This window comes from Stigmatopora argus, chromosome 12 (assembly GCF_051989625.1).
Source record: "Stigmatopora argus isolate UIUO_Sarg chromosome 12, RoL_Sarg_1.0, whole genome shotgun sequence".
Taxonomy (NCBI): Eukaryota; Metazoa; Chordata; class Actinopteri; order Syngnathiformes; family Syngnathidae; genus Stigmatopora; species Stigmatopora argus.
This window is the reverse complement of record NC_135398.1, coordinates 18,011,547-18,027,122: the sequence shown is the minus strand read 5'-3', so window position 1 is coordinate 18,027,122 and position 15,576 is coordinate 18,011,547. Positions and strand designations below refer to the sequence as shown.

General features: G+C 44.3%; 1 protein-coding gene across 5 annotated transcripts in view; it reads right to left on the bottom strand.

The window, feature by feature from the left end:
* The window catches only part of LOC144086374 (dynamin-1-like), a 121,873-nt gene that overhangs the window by 95,175 nt on the left and 11,122 nt on the right, over nt 1–15,576 (bottom strand). For 3 of the 5 annotated variants that reach the window (XR_013304430.1, XM_077616324.1, XM_077616325.1), the window contains exons 3-7: nt 9,884–9,957; nt 6,789–6,938; nt 3,642–3,845; nt 1,712–1,810; nt 1,423–1,583 (exon numbers count right to left, since the gene is read on the bottom strand). Coding sequence is in view for 4 of the 5 variants with exons in the window: in XM_077616324.1 (XP_077472450.1) it covers nt 1,423–1,583; nt 1,712–1,810; nt 3,642–3,845; nt 6,789–6,938; nt 9,884–9,957 (688 nt within the window). In the remaining variant the exon portion in view is untranslated. Of the gene's footprint in view, nt 1–1,422; nt 1,584–1,711; nt 1,811–3,641; nt 3,846–6,788; nt 6,939–9,883; nt 9,958–14,305; nt 14,583–15,576 lie in introns of all 5 variants that reach the window. The other 2 variants (XM_077616329.1, XM_077616328.1) reach the window with 1 other exon arrangement.

The following is a 15,576-nucleotide window of genomic DNA, read 5'->3' as shown; positions in this document are numbered from 1 at the left end:
ATTCAACACCATTTATAAACAGAAAGATCGAGTAGCAGGACCCAAATATTGAACGTTGCACAAAGTTTGCAAATCAATTGAATGATGCCATACAGTGCTACCGCATCATTTATGATGAAAAAAAAAGAAGAAAACTGTGCAATCGTCATTAGGTCGCTTCTTTTGGCCAGTTTCTAATACATAAATCTCTCTCTCTCTACAGTCCTGTACATATTCTCTCCATTTTATTAAATGTTTTTTTTTCAGTACAAACCAATGCGTGTTACTTATACAAGCCTTAAACATACAAATGCACTTATATAAACCTTCAATATACTTATATCGGCCTTAAACATAAATTATAATACAAAATATAGCACTGAATCAACTTACAAACAAATTCAACTTATAAACAATCGCTCGGAACCAATTGCGTTCGTAAGTAGGGGAGCGTCTGTATATATATATATATATATATATATATATATATATATATATATATATATATATATATATATATATATGTATGTATATATTCAAATTCAAGATAGAGTCCCACCTCTACTTGCGAATGCTTCTAGGTGTAAAATTTCCAGGTTACAAAAGCTTTTTATATGCAAATGAGTGCATCGAGATAAGAAAAATATCCAAGTTACGAAAACCCCCGAAAAGTTCATGCATTCCTTATCCGTTATTTTATTTTGAAAATATTGTCGCGGATGCATTGATTCTCGCTTTAGAAGCTCACTCCACCATATATTGGGCTCTCATTGGCTGTCCATTTTCTTTAACCGATCGTCTGCTTAAACTTATTTATGCTTGGGGAAGTTGTGGCCGAGTAACTCGACCTGAACCACACAGCCTTTGCTGGGCGAAATTGTGTCGCGGGGGCAGGCGATGGGCCGTGTGGGCAGTAATAAGGATGTTGGCGAGTTAGATGTTTGATGTTCACCAAAACGGACGCATGAGTAAATGCAACGCTGCGTGTGTATGCATGTATATATGTGCTAATATATGTGTATGTACACGTATGTGTATATATATATATTTATATATATATATATATATATATATATATATATATATATATATATATATATATATATATATATATATATATATATATATTTCAGCAACACGCTTATTTATTTATATATTTATCCATGTATTTATTTATTAACTTACTTATTACCTATCTATTTATGTCTAAAATGCCTTTTCTATTCCTGCATCCTCACCCTCTTGCTACTGTGACAACGAAATTTCCCGAATACGGGATGAATAAAGTTATCCAATAATCATTGGGAAGTTTGTTCAATAACAGGAAATTTATACTCTTAACAGTTAATGGCTGAAAGTTTTGCTGACTGTCATTTGCATCCAGTATATAGAAAGATGATAGAAAGATTTGCGTTAATAATTTGGAACTCAGAGTATATTCACCTGGTTAAGCACTTTCTGTAGGCGTGGGGTGCCCATTTTTTCACCCATGTGTCTATAGGCTGGGTGGGAGAAAAAGAACTTTCTCTCTGCCTCCAAGGCTGCCTTAATATCTTTCTTTCCATCAATGTCCTTCTGACTCCGGTTCACCACACCAATGTAACCTGACACAAAAACAGAAGGAGAATAATTTACCTTAATAACGATTGATCCTGGGACAGTGAGAGACTAAAATGGGCAGAAACATGCTGTAGTTCTCTCAGTGGCACTGCTAGCTCATATGTTAACCCACCTCTTCTCAGTGGCAGAAGCTTGTTCTCTAGCACCTCACGGGCATCCGTCCCCTCATCCATCAAATCCAGTTTGGTGATTACCCCCATAGTCCTCAGACCTGTTGGAAAGAGTTAAAAAAAAAGACTGCTTTCACCTATTTGTATGTACCACAAAACACTGCTCCACATGATGGGTTACTATTGATTCTTGAAACCATTTTTGGCCACAATTTGATTTATTGGTGTTATTTTCATGTGATAAGGATTCATTCAGCCTATAAAACTGCTGTACAATTGTTGCTCAGGATTTAATTTTTGATTTAATTTTCGTGGTGTATTTTTTAGGCACCAGTCAGTTTTGTCACTCTCACGGTTGGGATGATTTCTTCACATGTTGCTGAAACACTCCCATATCTCAAAGCAGAATTTATAAAACTTAATGTAATGACATTAAATTAATTTTAAAATATGGTGTCAGCAATGATGAAGGGAAGTCTACAAATGCTTACAGCAGGGGTCACCAAACTACGGCCCGCTGGCCGGATACGGCCCGTCAGCACATTTGGTCCGGCCCTCTGAACAATACCAGAGACGCTATCAGATTTTTCTCCTATTTGGCCTTGAAGAATGGGACGTTTTAATCTTGTGTTTGGTTCATTGCACCCCCGCTGAGCCCACAAATCATCCCAGTGAAGCGGGGCTTCGCATTGCTTCTTTGGTGACACGCGCGGGGAGAGTGTTTCCCTTTGATGCACGCGGGCACGTCCACCGGTGCATGCGTGAGCAGTGTTACCGAGACATTTTGACGATTGCAGGTGAGGGCGGAGCCCTGGGACCATCGCGGACTATTCAAGCATATAAAAACTGTGCAACCTGTTTGAGAATTGTTCTTTTTGACCCAGAGCTGTGGAGGGGAGCAACTCTGAATTGGATTTATATATTAGGAATAAATATTCTGTGGAGTAACCCAGCGCATCTTGGTCGTCTCTATTCAAAGAATACAATTTTCGCCTACACTATGAATCCCATCCCAAAGACAAGTACGATAGCTTGCAAGGCCAAATACGAGCAGACAACTCTCAAAGCTAAAAAGTGGACTACTATCTCAGCAGAATACATTTGTACGCCAAGCTCAGCTGAACCAGGCATCCGTTTGGGCCAGCTTTCGGGTTGCTAAACTGATACCAAGCAGCGGTAAGCCTTTCACTGACAGAGAGTTTGTTAAGAAATGTATGGATGCTGTCGCGGAGGAGGTGTGCCCCGACAAGAAAGATGCATTTAATGCCGTAAGTCTGTCGGCGAGTACAATCACCAGATGCATTGAAGAAATCGGGAGTAATGTATATGCCCAGCTGCAGCAGAAGACGAAAGAATTTGACTTTTTTTCATTAGCACTGGATGAAAGCACGGACGTGCAAACACAGCGCAACTGCTGATTTTTATTCGTGGAGTTAGCGCAAACTTTGAGAGAGAGTTATTTAGTTATTATTTATTTCATAAATAGTGTTATTTATTTCCTGTTTTTTCTGTGAAGAACTCAGAGAGGGTTATTTAGTTATTATTTATTTCATTAATAGTGTTATTATTTGTTTCCTGACTTTTTTTCTGTAAAGAACATGGAAAGGGTAATTTGGTTGTGTGGCTTTCTGGAAAAAGATTAAAAAAATTAAGCTCCCCTACGAACGTCACACTTTTTCTGTTACAAACTGACACCGGCCCCCCATCAGAGAAGGGAAAAGTTATGTGGCCCTCACAGGAAAAAGTTTGGGGACCCCTGCCTTACAGCAACAAAATTATCTTAGAGAGGTCAAAGCAGATCAAACAACAGCAGGGAGATATTCACCATATTGCTGAGAATAGCGTTATGCGTAGCTTCATTTGATTACATTTCTTTTTCACAAGCTCTTTTTTTAAATTGGTTTAAATATATTTTCTGCAGCTTTTCCTCACCTTGGGGATCAACATCCTTTGCCAGTTTAAGGGCATCCGAATTAGCAAGGTCAGTGTTGGCCGGAGTGACGGCCAAAATCAGGCAGCTTTCTCTGGTGATGAACTGCATGATCATCTCCCTGATTTGTTGCTCAATATCCAAAGGTTGATCTCCAACGGGTACCTTGGTGATTCCAGGCAAGTCGATGAGAGTTAAGTTCAGGACTGGTCAGGAAAAAGAACACAATATGAGAGCACGACAAGAAATAATGTACCGTATTTTCACGCCTATAAGGCGCGCATAAAAGTAAAAAAAAGTCAAAAAAATTCTCCAAAATAGACAGGGCGCCTTTTAATGCAGAGCGTTGAGCGCCGCCAAGCGGCGCCGAGCGGGAGCGCTCGGGCGGCGCCAAGCGGCGTCGACGAGACGAGCGGCGCCGACGAGCGACGCCGACGAGCGACGCCGACGAGCGACGCCGACGAGCGACGCCGACGAGCGACGCCGACGAGCGACGCCGACGAGCGACGCCGACGAGCGACGCCGACGAGCGACGCCGACGAGCGACGCCGACGAGCGACGCCGACGAGCGACGCCGACGAGCGACGCCGACGAGCGACGCCGACGAGCGACGCCGACGAGCGACGCCGACGAGCGACGCCGACGAGCGACGCCGACGAGCGACGCCGACGAGCGACGCCGACGAGCGACGCCGACGAGCGACGCCGACGAGCGACGCCGACGAGCGACGCCGACGAGCGACGCCGACGAGCGACGCCGACGAGCGACGCCGACGAGCGACGCCGACGAGCGACGCCGACGAGCGACGCCGACGAGCGACGCCGACGAGCGACGCCGACGAGCGACGCCGACGAGCGACGCCGACGAGCGACGCCGACGAGCGACGCCGACGAGCGACGCCGACGAGCGACGCCGACGAGCGACGCCGAGCGGGGGCGACGCCGAGCGGGGGCGACGCCGAGCGGGGGCGACGCCGAGCGGGGGCGACGCCGAGCGGGGGCGACGCCGAGCGGGGGCGACGCCGAGCGGGGGCGACGAGCAGGGGCGCTCGCGGGGGCGCCGAGCGGGGGCGCCGAGCGGGGGCGCCGAGCGGGAGCGCGGCGGCGGGCGGCGGCGGCGATCGTGGCCGAGCGCCGAGAGAGCTCCGGAGCCTGACTGAGCACTAACTGCGAATACCCTCTTTATATAGAGAGAGAAGGCGGACGTTGGTGGGGCAAGAGGCAAGGCTTGGGAGGGGGTGTGTGGGAGAAGACGCTAAAGCCACGCCCCTACAAGGTTCCTATATATACAGCTGGTATGGGCACAGTGATGCATGTGCTCAATTGCAAACTAAAGAATGAATATTTCCACAAAGAGGCACTCTTACGAAGCACAGTTCAAACTTCTAACCATCGATCATGCAGTGGATCATGGTAACAGAGCAGCCGCGAGGAAATTCAACATCAACAAATCCATGATTCGTAAATGGAGAAAGCAGGAGAAGGAGCTTCGCCAGGTCAACAAGAGGAAGCTGAGTTTCCGTGGGAGCAAGGCTAGGTGGCCGGACCTGGAAGAGCATCTTGAGCGCTGGATTCTTGACCTGAGAGCAGCTGGGAGAAACGTCTCCACAGTCACCATTCGACTGAAAGCAAAAGCGCTCGCGGAGGATTTGAAACTTGAACATTTCGAAGGAGGACCGTCGTGGTGCTTTCGTTTTATGAAACGGCATCATCTGGCAATCAGAGTGAGGACAACCGTGGCGCAGCAACTCCCGGCGGACTACATTGACAAGCTAGCCGCTTTCCGCACCTACTGCTCCAAGCTGATTGCCGACAAACTTATACAGCCAAACCACATTACCAACATGGACGAGGTGCCGCTGACTTTCGACATCCCGATGAACCACACTGTCGAGAGAAAGGGGACCAGCACGGTGGCGATACGAACAACGGGGCACGAGAAGTCGGCTTTTACTGTCGTTCTCGCTTGCCATGCTAATGGGCAGAAGCTACCACCAATGGTGATCTTCAAGCGAAAGACTCTGCCTAAAGAAAAGTTTCCAGCCGGCGTCATCGTGAAGGTGAATCCAAAGGGCTGGATGGATGAGGAGAAAATGCGAGAATGGTTACGTGACATTTATGTCAAGCGACCAGATGGATTTTTTCACAGCTCGCCGTCTGTTTTGATTTGCAACTCCATGCGTGCTCATCTCACAGCAACGGTTAAAAATCAGATCATGAAAATGAACTCAGAGCTTGCCGTCATTCCCGGAGGCTTGACCAAAGAATTACAGCCGCTGGACATCGGCATCAACCGGGCTTTCAAATCAAAGTTACGAGCGGCATGGGAGCAGTGGATGATCGCTGGCGAACACAGCTTCACGAAAAGTGGCAGGCAGCGCCGGGCTTCTTACGCTACGATTTGTCAATGGATCGTTGCCGCCTGGGCGAACGTGTCTGCTTGCACGGTTGTTCGAACTTTTGCCAATTTGCATAATTTTTAAGGAGCCACATGGAAATTACGGTGACTCTGAAAATGAAGAGAGGGGGGGACCCGGCTATTTGGAAGGCTCGTTCGGGCAATTGTTTAATTCTGACACAGAAGATGAGGAGTTTGAGGGATTTAAAGGTGATGATGACTTGAGTAAATTGTAAAAATGTCCAAATAAAGCACTACCGACCTCAGTTTTGCTTCCGTTGCCTTTTTAAAGCGTGTTTTTAGAGTGTGGGTTTAGCACCCAAGAACTATATTTCCCAGCAGTCACTGCGCACCGGAACCCGGAAATAAGCTGCTTCCGGTAGCCAGCGCTATTGCGTTTTGATCTTAATCCATATGAAATATATAAAATATATGCGTCTAATGAAATGGTGCGTGCTTTGTGTGTCTAAAATACAGAAATAGCACTCGTTACTGACACTGCGGCGTAAGAAACGATGCGCCAAATAGGCGTGAAAATACGGTATTTTAAATAGACCAACTGAACATCCATTCATAACTGCATTTGACTAAACAATATTACTGCACAACATCCCCTTGGTGTTTGTAAAGTATCATGAAGATATTTTTAAAAAGAGCAAGAGGAATGGCATATCTTATCAGTCTGTTTAAATAGAAGTGTTATTTTGCATAATTACATAAAAATGAACAAATAAATAACTGTGGTTTCACACCATTTGGGGAATAAACACGTAAGTTGATGGGAACTGGAGATATTCCTTTGTTAGCACCAGTGACACGGTCCGTCTCGGCTTCAATCTCCTGGCGAACTTCATCAAAATCTGTGAACTTCTTTCCTTTGCAATGAAGAAATTCGGCCCACTCTGAAACATGAAAAATATGTGACAGAGGTTGGTGGCCATCCAGGAATGAAAGGTGAAATGATGTTGAATTGGGAAGAGGGAGTAAAACATCACTATTTAAAAGGAGAAAAAAAAAGAAGAGTGGAATGGATTTGTCAATTTGTGCAAGCAGCATGTGTAGGAACTGGGGTTGCCAACTGTCTCATGAAAAATTGAATTACTATTCAGATACAAAAATAAACCCCGTATTGAGCTCTAACAAAAGACAACGTAGCAAGAAGAACAACAAATGTGCTTTAAGCACCGTGAAGAAAAACAAAACTTTCACAGTGAGCGCTGCTGTCAACATGAATCGAAAGTGAGGCCTTGGAACTTGCATAGAAGCTGGAAAACTGGAAATCTAATTGTTTTACTTTGATGACGTGTGATGGTTTTTTTTACCATGTATGCACTAGTTTTAGTGTACTCATGTTCTTGGGACTGACGACTTAATAAATAAATATTTTCACGTGTTTTGTGGCCTACTACAGTAATGTCATATTACTATTACTATACATTTTGCCTGTTCCGTGATCCGTTGCTGCATTATCGTGGAATAATAACAGTTCATATAGAGTGCGTTCAATAAGTATTTTAACAGTCTGCTACATTGCAAGTTCCCCCACTTAGAAATTATGGAGGGGTCTGAAATTTTTATCTTAGGTGAGAAAGTGAGAAAGATGATTTAAATAGAAGAATAGAGAAATGACAATGTATGATTTTAACAATTTATTTGTGTGATACAGCTTCAAATAAGTATATGTGAGAGAAAACCAACAATAATATTTGGTGGAGTAGCCTTTGTTTGCAATTACAGATGTCAAACATTTCCTGTAGTTTTTCACCAGGTTTGTACAGAATGCAGGTAAGATTTTGGCCCAGGCCCCCACACAGATCAGTCAGGTTTCTGCGCTGTTGCTGAGGAACAGATGCTTCCAAAGATTTTCTATTGGGTTTTGTGTGCCTCGGGTCATTGTCATGTTGAAAGACTCAGCCACGACCCAGCTTCAATGCTCTGACTGAGGGTAGGAGGTTGTTCCCCCAAATCTCACAATACATAGTGCACTCGTACTGGCCAATGTTCAGAAAAATACCCTGAAAGCATGATGCTACCACCTCCATGCTTCAAAGTAGGGATGTATTCAAGGGCTGGTACTCATCATTCTTCCTCCAAACACGGTTAGTTTCTACTAACCGTTTTTGGAGAAAAAGTTCTATTTTGGTCTCATCTGATCTCAAAACTTTCTCCCATGACTCATCTGTATTATCCAATTGTTCAGTGGCAAACTAAAGACCGACCTTGACATGTGCTGGTTTAAGCAGTGGAACATTTTGTGTATTTTTCTTTTCAGGTCAATGCGCAAGTACTCTCATGTAGTTCTGGGGCGATTCTTTCACCCTTTTTAGGATCATTAAGACCCCACGAGGTGATATCTCGTATGCAGCTCCACTCCAATTGAGATTAACTGTCATGTTTAGCTTCTTGTCATGAGAAGGTGAGTGGTGCACAACATTGGAGTTTTAATACAAAAATGGTAAATACAAAAACTGGGATAAAGTTATCAAAATCAAAACTGGATGGTGAGGACGCACCCTGACGAACAGGCAAAACGCAAGGTACGTGGACTAGGTAATCCTCCCACAGCCTGCGACAAAACTCATGTTTAAATACACAGACAGGGGCTGATTACAAAGTACGTGCAGTAGTTACAAGAGGAAAGGGAAGCCTGGAGGGACACAAGAGGAGAGCACACACACACAAACACACACACCTCAACCCAAAACTCTAACAAGACAAGACACTTCCATTTAAAATGGAAGATGTTTTTTTAATGATTGCTCCAACAGTGGACCTTTTTTCACCAAGCTGCTTGGCAATTTCTCTATAGCCATTTCCAGCCTTGTGGAGGTGCACAATTTTGTCTCTGGCGTCTTTGGACAGCTCTTTGGTCTTGGCCATGTTTCACGTTTGAGTCTTATTATTGTATGGGGTGGGCAGGTGTCATCATGCAGCTACATCTGATTCAGGATAATACAGGGAGTGCAGGTGGACCTTTAAAGTCGGACTAACGAACATGTCTTTGAATTTTTAAAAATCCTACATTGGGATTTCTGGAAATTTCTTTGTGATCATTTCTTTCACTGTGGCCCTGCCCCTACAATGAAAATTTCAGACCCCTCCAAGATTTCTAAGTGGGGGAACTTACCAACCCAATATAGCAGGGTGTTCAAATATTTATTGAACTCACTGAAAAATATATTTATACTTTAAATTCATACTGAGAATACTTATACCATGCAAGATACCTGTCACAATCTGCCAGGCTGTGGTTGCATTGAGCGTGGTTGGACCCAAACACGGGGAAGCAAGCAAGGACAGGGAGTCGAGTGCGCTAACAAAAACTTTAATAACTAAGGCAGGGTATTCAGAAAATAACAGGGACTTTGGAATCAGATAATAACACTAGACCAAACGGGGAGGACATGGGAAAACGAGGATCACGAGACATGGGCATAACAAAGCAGACAATCAGACAAGGACTGACAAGCACACAGGCTCTAAGTAGACAGACATGGGTTAATGAGACAATCAGAAACACCTGGATCACACAAGAGGCAGTAAGCAGGAGATATACCAGGGCGGGGAGACAGGTGAACTAAATGGGCAATTACATGGACAGGTCACACGGGGGAAAATAACAAGACCAATCCCTAACAGTACCTATGGCATGTAATAAATGTTACGTTATAACGGGTTTAAAAAAAACACACACAAACACAACAAAAAGAAGCCTCAGGGCTGTACGTGTTAAATGAAAAAAAAAATGGGGATCCTAAAAAAAAGACTGACAGTAATTGGCCCAATGGCTCTATCAATGAAGTGTCCCATTTTTTTCAGGGAGTTGGCAACACCATTTGGAACCCACCTGCAGTAGCGCTGATAAGCTGCAAAACCAAAGGCCTGCGAGTCACGATACCAGAGCCGCGAGGCAAGAAGTCCCTGTGGACAAATAACTCATCAAAATTTATCAATCAAGACAACATTATAACTGAACATCTTTACACAGAACTATTTAATTCCTTAGCATTAAACATTTCAAATAGAAAAAAAACATTGAGTTGTATCGTTACACCCCAGAACAGAAGACAATACATAAAATCCATGAGTTTTGCACAGAACACAGAAAGATCACAAAATTGATTCATTGCTTATGAATCACAGGATACAATTTTCTGTATTTTCATACACCACCTAAATTTAGACCACTGTGAGTCTGAGCCAATTGAAAGTGCATTTTAGACTAGATTTTGGTTGTGCAGGGTAAAAAGTTTTGCAATACAGTGGTACTTCGGGATACCTCTTTTTTTTCCAAGATGGCGCCGTCACGCGGAATCCAGTGGCAGTAGCTCTGTCCACTCTTATTTGTTTTTTGTGTTTTACAGCCCTTCTATCTTTTTTTAATTACATTTGAATATTTCTTAATACATTCCTTTTTACTTTACTTTGTACTTTATACTTTTTACTTTAATGTTTTTACAACTTTCTTTGTTCTGTTAGCCTGGCTTCTTTCTGCCACTTCTTTTTGGAACCATCAGCCATGCCTACATTGTCACACACATGGGACTAGCTGTTACAATACCCAGCAGAAGGAGCAACACCTCAATCCCGCTAGAAATTCGGAGCTGGACAAAAGTGCCGGGTGAAGAAGCAACGCTTCTGACCAACCATTCCATCATGGGATAAGATGGAAGAGCTGTCGGCGCTTACTAGGCCGGAAGCGGAGTCCTGCTCTGCTGCTGTTGTCTTCAACTCCAGACTACTGAGGAACTGTGCGGATAAGCTTGGAAGAGTGACTGCATATTCTCTAACCTTACACTAAACTTAATTTTAATTTTGTTTTAAATTTTGATGCCTTTCTTCTGCCGGGTTGGCTCTATTTGCCCCACCTCCACCCTGACTTTCAGATGCAGTTTTTAAAAGGAACCTATCGAGGGTTGTTTGCTTTTGTATTCCCTTCAAAATATTCCCAAAATGATGCACACAAATGTCCTCACAATAGGATAACGCACGACCACTTGCCAACGAGAAGTAGTATATACGCCATTCACACTGACTAATGGGAAAAAACACTGAAAAAATGCAACGCTCCGCCCAGTGCTCGTAGAGACATTACACAAGGGAGTTGCGACCACAGAGACCTTACACGAGGGAGTTGCGGGGAGAAAGACAGTGCCCTTAATGTTCTTATGAGCAGCCTCTTGCGTCCGCTGTCTGTTCTTATGTCAAAATTGTGCTCAAAATTTTACTCGTATTTCAAATTGCTCGTATGTCAGGGCACTCGTATGTTGAGGTACCACTACTGAGGTACTTTTGGCGAAGACATGGCATCAAAGCCACTTTTTAAGCGTTCCAAAGCTCGGAAAGTTTTTAAAAAAAGCATATAATGATCCGACCGACGTACACATTGAATAGGTTTCTGTGCGACGACTCAGACATGGAGGAGAAATAGCTGAATAGTGTGGACTTGGAGCATATCAAAATGTGGAAACGTGGTATACTCACAGTGCGCCACCAGCCTTATTTGGGAGATGGTGATTTGGGATTCTTGGCTTTGACTGCAACCCCTTTTGCACTTGATGTTCGAGTTTTAATGTCTTTGTATTCTGTCAATATCATATGGGTTTCCGCATTGCAATTGAAGTGATCATTTGCGAGACTGATTTTGGGTGCAACCTAGAAAGCACCTCTTGTTGTATCACAATTTGTTGAGGGTTTGGGTGGATGTGTGTGTGTTTTCCACGAGCTGTCCGGGTGATTGTTGTGTGCGTTTCGTCTCTTATGTCCTTATGTGGCCAGGTGTGTGTGATTGGTAATCGGCCCCTGTGTGTGTATTTAAAACCCGGTGTCTGACATGTCTAGTGTGGGAGTATTACCTACTCTCTCGTGTTTCCCCCTTTACGCAAGTCATGTTTGGCCTCTTCGTTGGTGTGCGTCTTGTCCGGTCTAGTTTCTTCCCAAGAGCTGTCACCATACTCAACTCGAGGTCTGTACCTAGGACCTAATCAAGACATAACTTTTACTCATGCTTCTTATGTTGACCTCTTATTTATCTATTACTATTTCGTGATTTATTTATTACTATTTAGTGATTATTTATTTATCATGACTATTTAGTGATTATTTATTTATCATTACTATATATTGATTTTCTATATGTTTGCTTGTTTGTTGTTGCGTCCGTAGACTCAGCGAGTGGTGCAACTAGGTGCTGAAGGTCTCCAGAACCGTGGAACCCAGGACTTGAGACGGAACAAGCCCGTGTACTCTGCTGACCTCACTTGAACTACTTATTTCTTTCTTATTTCTTGATTATTTAGTGATTATTATCTATTTTATATATTGATTTTCTATTTGTGTGCTTGTTTGTTGTTTCGTCCATTGACTCAGCGAGTGGTGCGACTTGGCGCTGAACGTCTACAAAAACCACAGAACTCATTCAAGATGGCGCCGTTCACGCGGGAGCCAGTGGCAGTACATCTGTACACTCTTGTGTTTTTCGTGTTTTACAGCCCTTCTATCTTTTTTTTACTTTACTTTGTACTATACTTTTTACTTTAATGTTTTTACAACTTTCCTTGTTCTGTTAGCCTGGCTTCTTTCGGCTACTTCTTTTTTGGAACCATTCAGCCATGCCTACGCTGTCACACACATGGGATTAGCTGTTAAAATATGCAGCAGAAGGAGCAACACCTCGGTGCCGCCGGAGATTCAGAGCTGGACAAAACTGCCGGGAGAAGAGGCAACACTTCTGACCAACCATTCCATCATGGGATAAGATGGAAAAGCTGTCGGCGCTTACCAGCAACGGAGTCGAGAGGCTCTACTCTGCTACTGTTGTCTTCAGCTGCAGATTACTGAGGAACTGTGCGGATAAGCTTGGAAGAGTGACTCTGCATATTCTCTACCTCGGTCACAGTCTGCAGAAGTTCCCTATCTTGTGGAAGACTTCCCGTGTGTGGTTCCAGTTTTTGTCCAACATTACAACGTCTTTTTGAGTCTATCCGTCCGTTTTAGCTACCGCAACCAAGATGGCGCCGTTCAAGTGGCAGCCGGCAGCGGTAGCTCCGTCCACTCTTGCTCGTTTTGTGTTTTTGCTGCTTTTCTGTCTTAATGATTTGATTTGGTGATTCTTAATGATCCCATTCACTTTGTTTTGCTTTGTACTTTGTGCTTTTGCTTTGTTGTTCTGCGACCTTTGCGACTGTACTGTCTAACTTATAACTATGCCTTTTCCTGCTACTGTCAAAATGAAATTTCCTGAATACGGGATGAATAAAGTTATCCAATCCAATCCAATCCTAAACTCCAGGCGGAACAAGCCCGCTTCACTCTGCTGACCTCACTTGGACTACTTATATATTCATTTCTCATGTATTGATTATTTATTTGTCTGTGTTGTTATTTGTGCTATGTGGCGAAAGCTTTATACAGTGGTAACTCGACATATGAGCAATTTGAGATACGAGTCAAATTTTGAGCAAATATTTATCTTAAGATACGAGACAAATTTTGATATACAAGCAGACAGCGGACGCGAGAGGCTGCTCATAAGAAGATCATGGGCACTGTCTCTCTCCACGCAACTCCCTCGTGTAATGTCTCTGATCGCAACTCCCTCGTGTAATGTCTCTGATCGCAACTCCCTCGTGTAATGTCTCTGATCGCAACTCCCTCGTGTAATGTCTCTACGAGCACTGGGCGTAGCGTTTCATTTTTTCAGTGTTTTTCCCCGTTAGTCAGTGCGAATGGCGTATATACTACTTCTCGTTGCAAGTGGAGGTGCGTTATCCTATTGTGAGGACATTTCTGTGCATCATTTTCGGAATATTTTGAAGGGAATACAAAAGCAAACAACCCTCGATAGGTTGCATCTGAAAGTCAGGGTGGACGCGGGGCAAATAGGGATTTTTTTTTGTTCATTTCTATGGGAAACGTTCGTTTGAGTTACGAGAAAATTGACATACGAGCTAAGTCCCGGAACGCATTAAGATCGTATCTCGAGGTACCACTGTACTTGTATAATGACAATAAAAACATTCAATTCAATTCAATCCGTTCAATTTGTTCAATTCGTTCAATTCGTCCAATTCGTCCAATTCGTCCAATTTGTCCAATTCGTCCAATTCGTTCAATTCGTTCAATTCAATTCAATTCATGCAATTCAATTCAATTCAAAATGAATTTCAGCCGCTTGTATCTGGGATCTTGTTCGTTCGATCATGACCCAAAGCTCTTGAGCATAATGGAGGGTGGGAACGTAGATCGACCGGTAAATAGAGAGCCTCACCTTTTGGCTCTGTTCCTTCTTCACTACGAAGGAAGAATGCAGAGTCTGCATCGCTGCAGACTCTCCACCGATCCACTTGTCGATCTCTCGCTCCATTCTTCCTTCATTTGTGGAAAATACCCCAAGATACTTAAACTCCTCCACCAGGGGAAAAACCTGATCCCAGACCTGGAGAGGGCATGCCACCTTTTTCCGACTGAAGACCATGGTCTGCGATTTGGAGGTGCCAGCGAGAGTTGGAGATCACGGCCTGATGAAGCCATCAGAACCACATCATCTGCAAAAAGCAGGGATACAATACTGAGGCCACGAAACCGGACGGCCTAAAACGCCACGGTTGCGCCTAGATATTCTGTCCATAAAAGTTATGAACAGAATCGGTGACATTGGGCAGCTCTGGCGTAGTCCACTGCCCACTGGAAACGGATCTGACTTACTGCCAGCTACATGGACCAGACTCTGACACCTGTCATAAAGGGGTCGGACCCCACATATCAGGGGTTCCGGAACCCCATACTCATGGATTACCCTCCACTAGACTCCCCGTCGGATACGGTCGAACACCTTTTCTAAGTCCACAAAGCACATGTAAACTGGTTGGGCGAACTGGAACACACCTTCCGGTCCTTCTTTTTTGTTTTTATAAAAAGGAACCTCCACACCGGTCTGCCAGTCCTGAGGCACTGTCCCCAATGTTCACACGATGTTGCAGAGGCGTGTCAAACAAGACAGCCCCACAACATCTAGAGCCTCAGAAATTCTGGGCGAATCTCATGCACCCGTGGGGCCTTGCCATTGAGGAGCTTTTTAACCACCTCAGAGATAAGAGAATCTGGCCTAGAGTCCCTGGCTCTGCCTCCTCATGAGAAGGCGTGTCGGTGTCGGGTCACGTTGGATGATGGCACGTCTTGTGGCTGCGTCCGGGGAGGTATGGGTTTGGTCATCTGACGAGCCAAGTTTAGCTAGGGCATCGGCCAGGTCGTTACTGCATATGTTGCAGTGGCCCGGGATCCACAGTAGCTGTAGTCGCCTAGGCGGAGGGAAAAGGGCGATGTCACCCTGAAGTCTCCGAATGGCGGGGTCTTGCGTGTGTGGCTTTCCCATAGCTTGGACCAGCGATTTGCAGTCACTGAGGATGATTGATGTCTGCCAGTCTGCTGTTTCCCTCAGCCAGGAGAGTGCCTCGGTCAGTGCCACTTTTTCAGAGTGGTAGGAGCTGCTGCGGGTGCCAGTGGCACCATGCCATTGGTGGATGATTGCAGTCTCCTTAA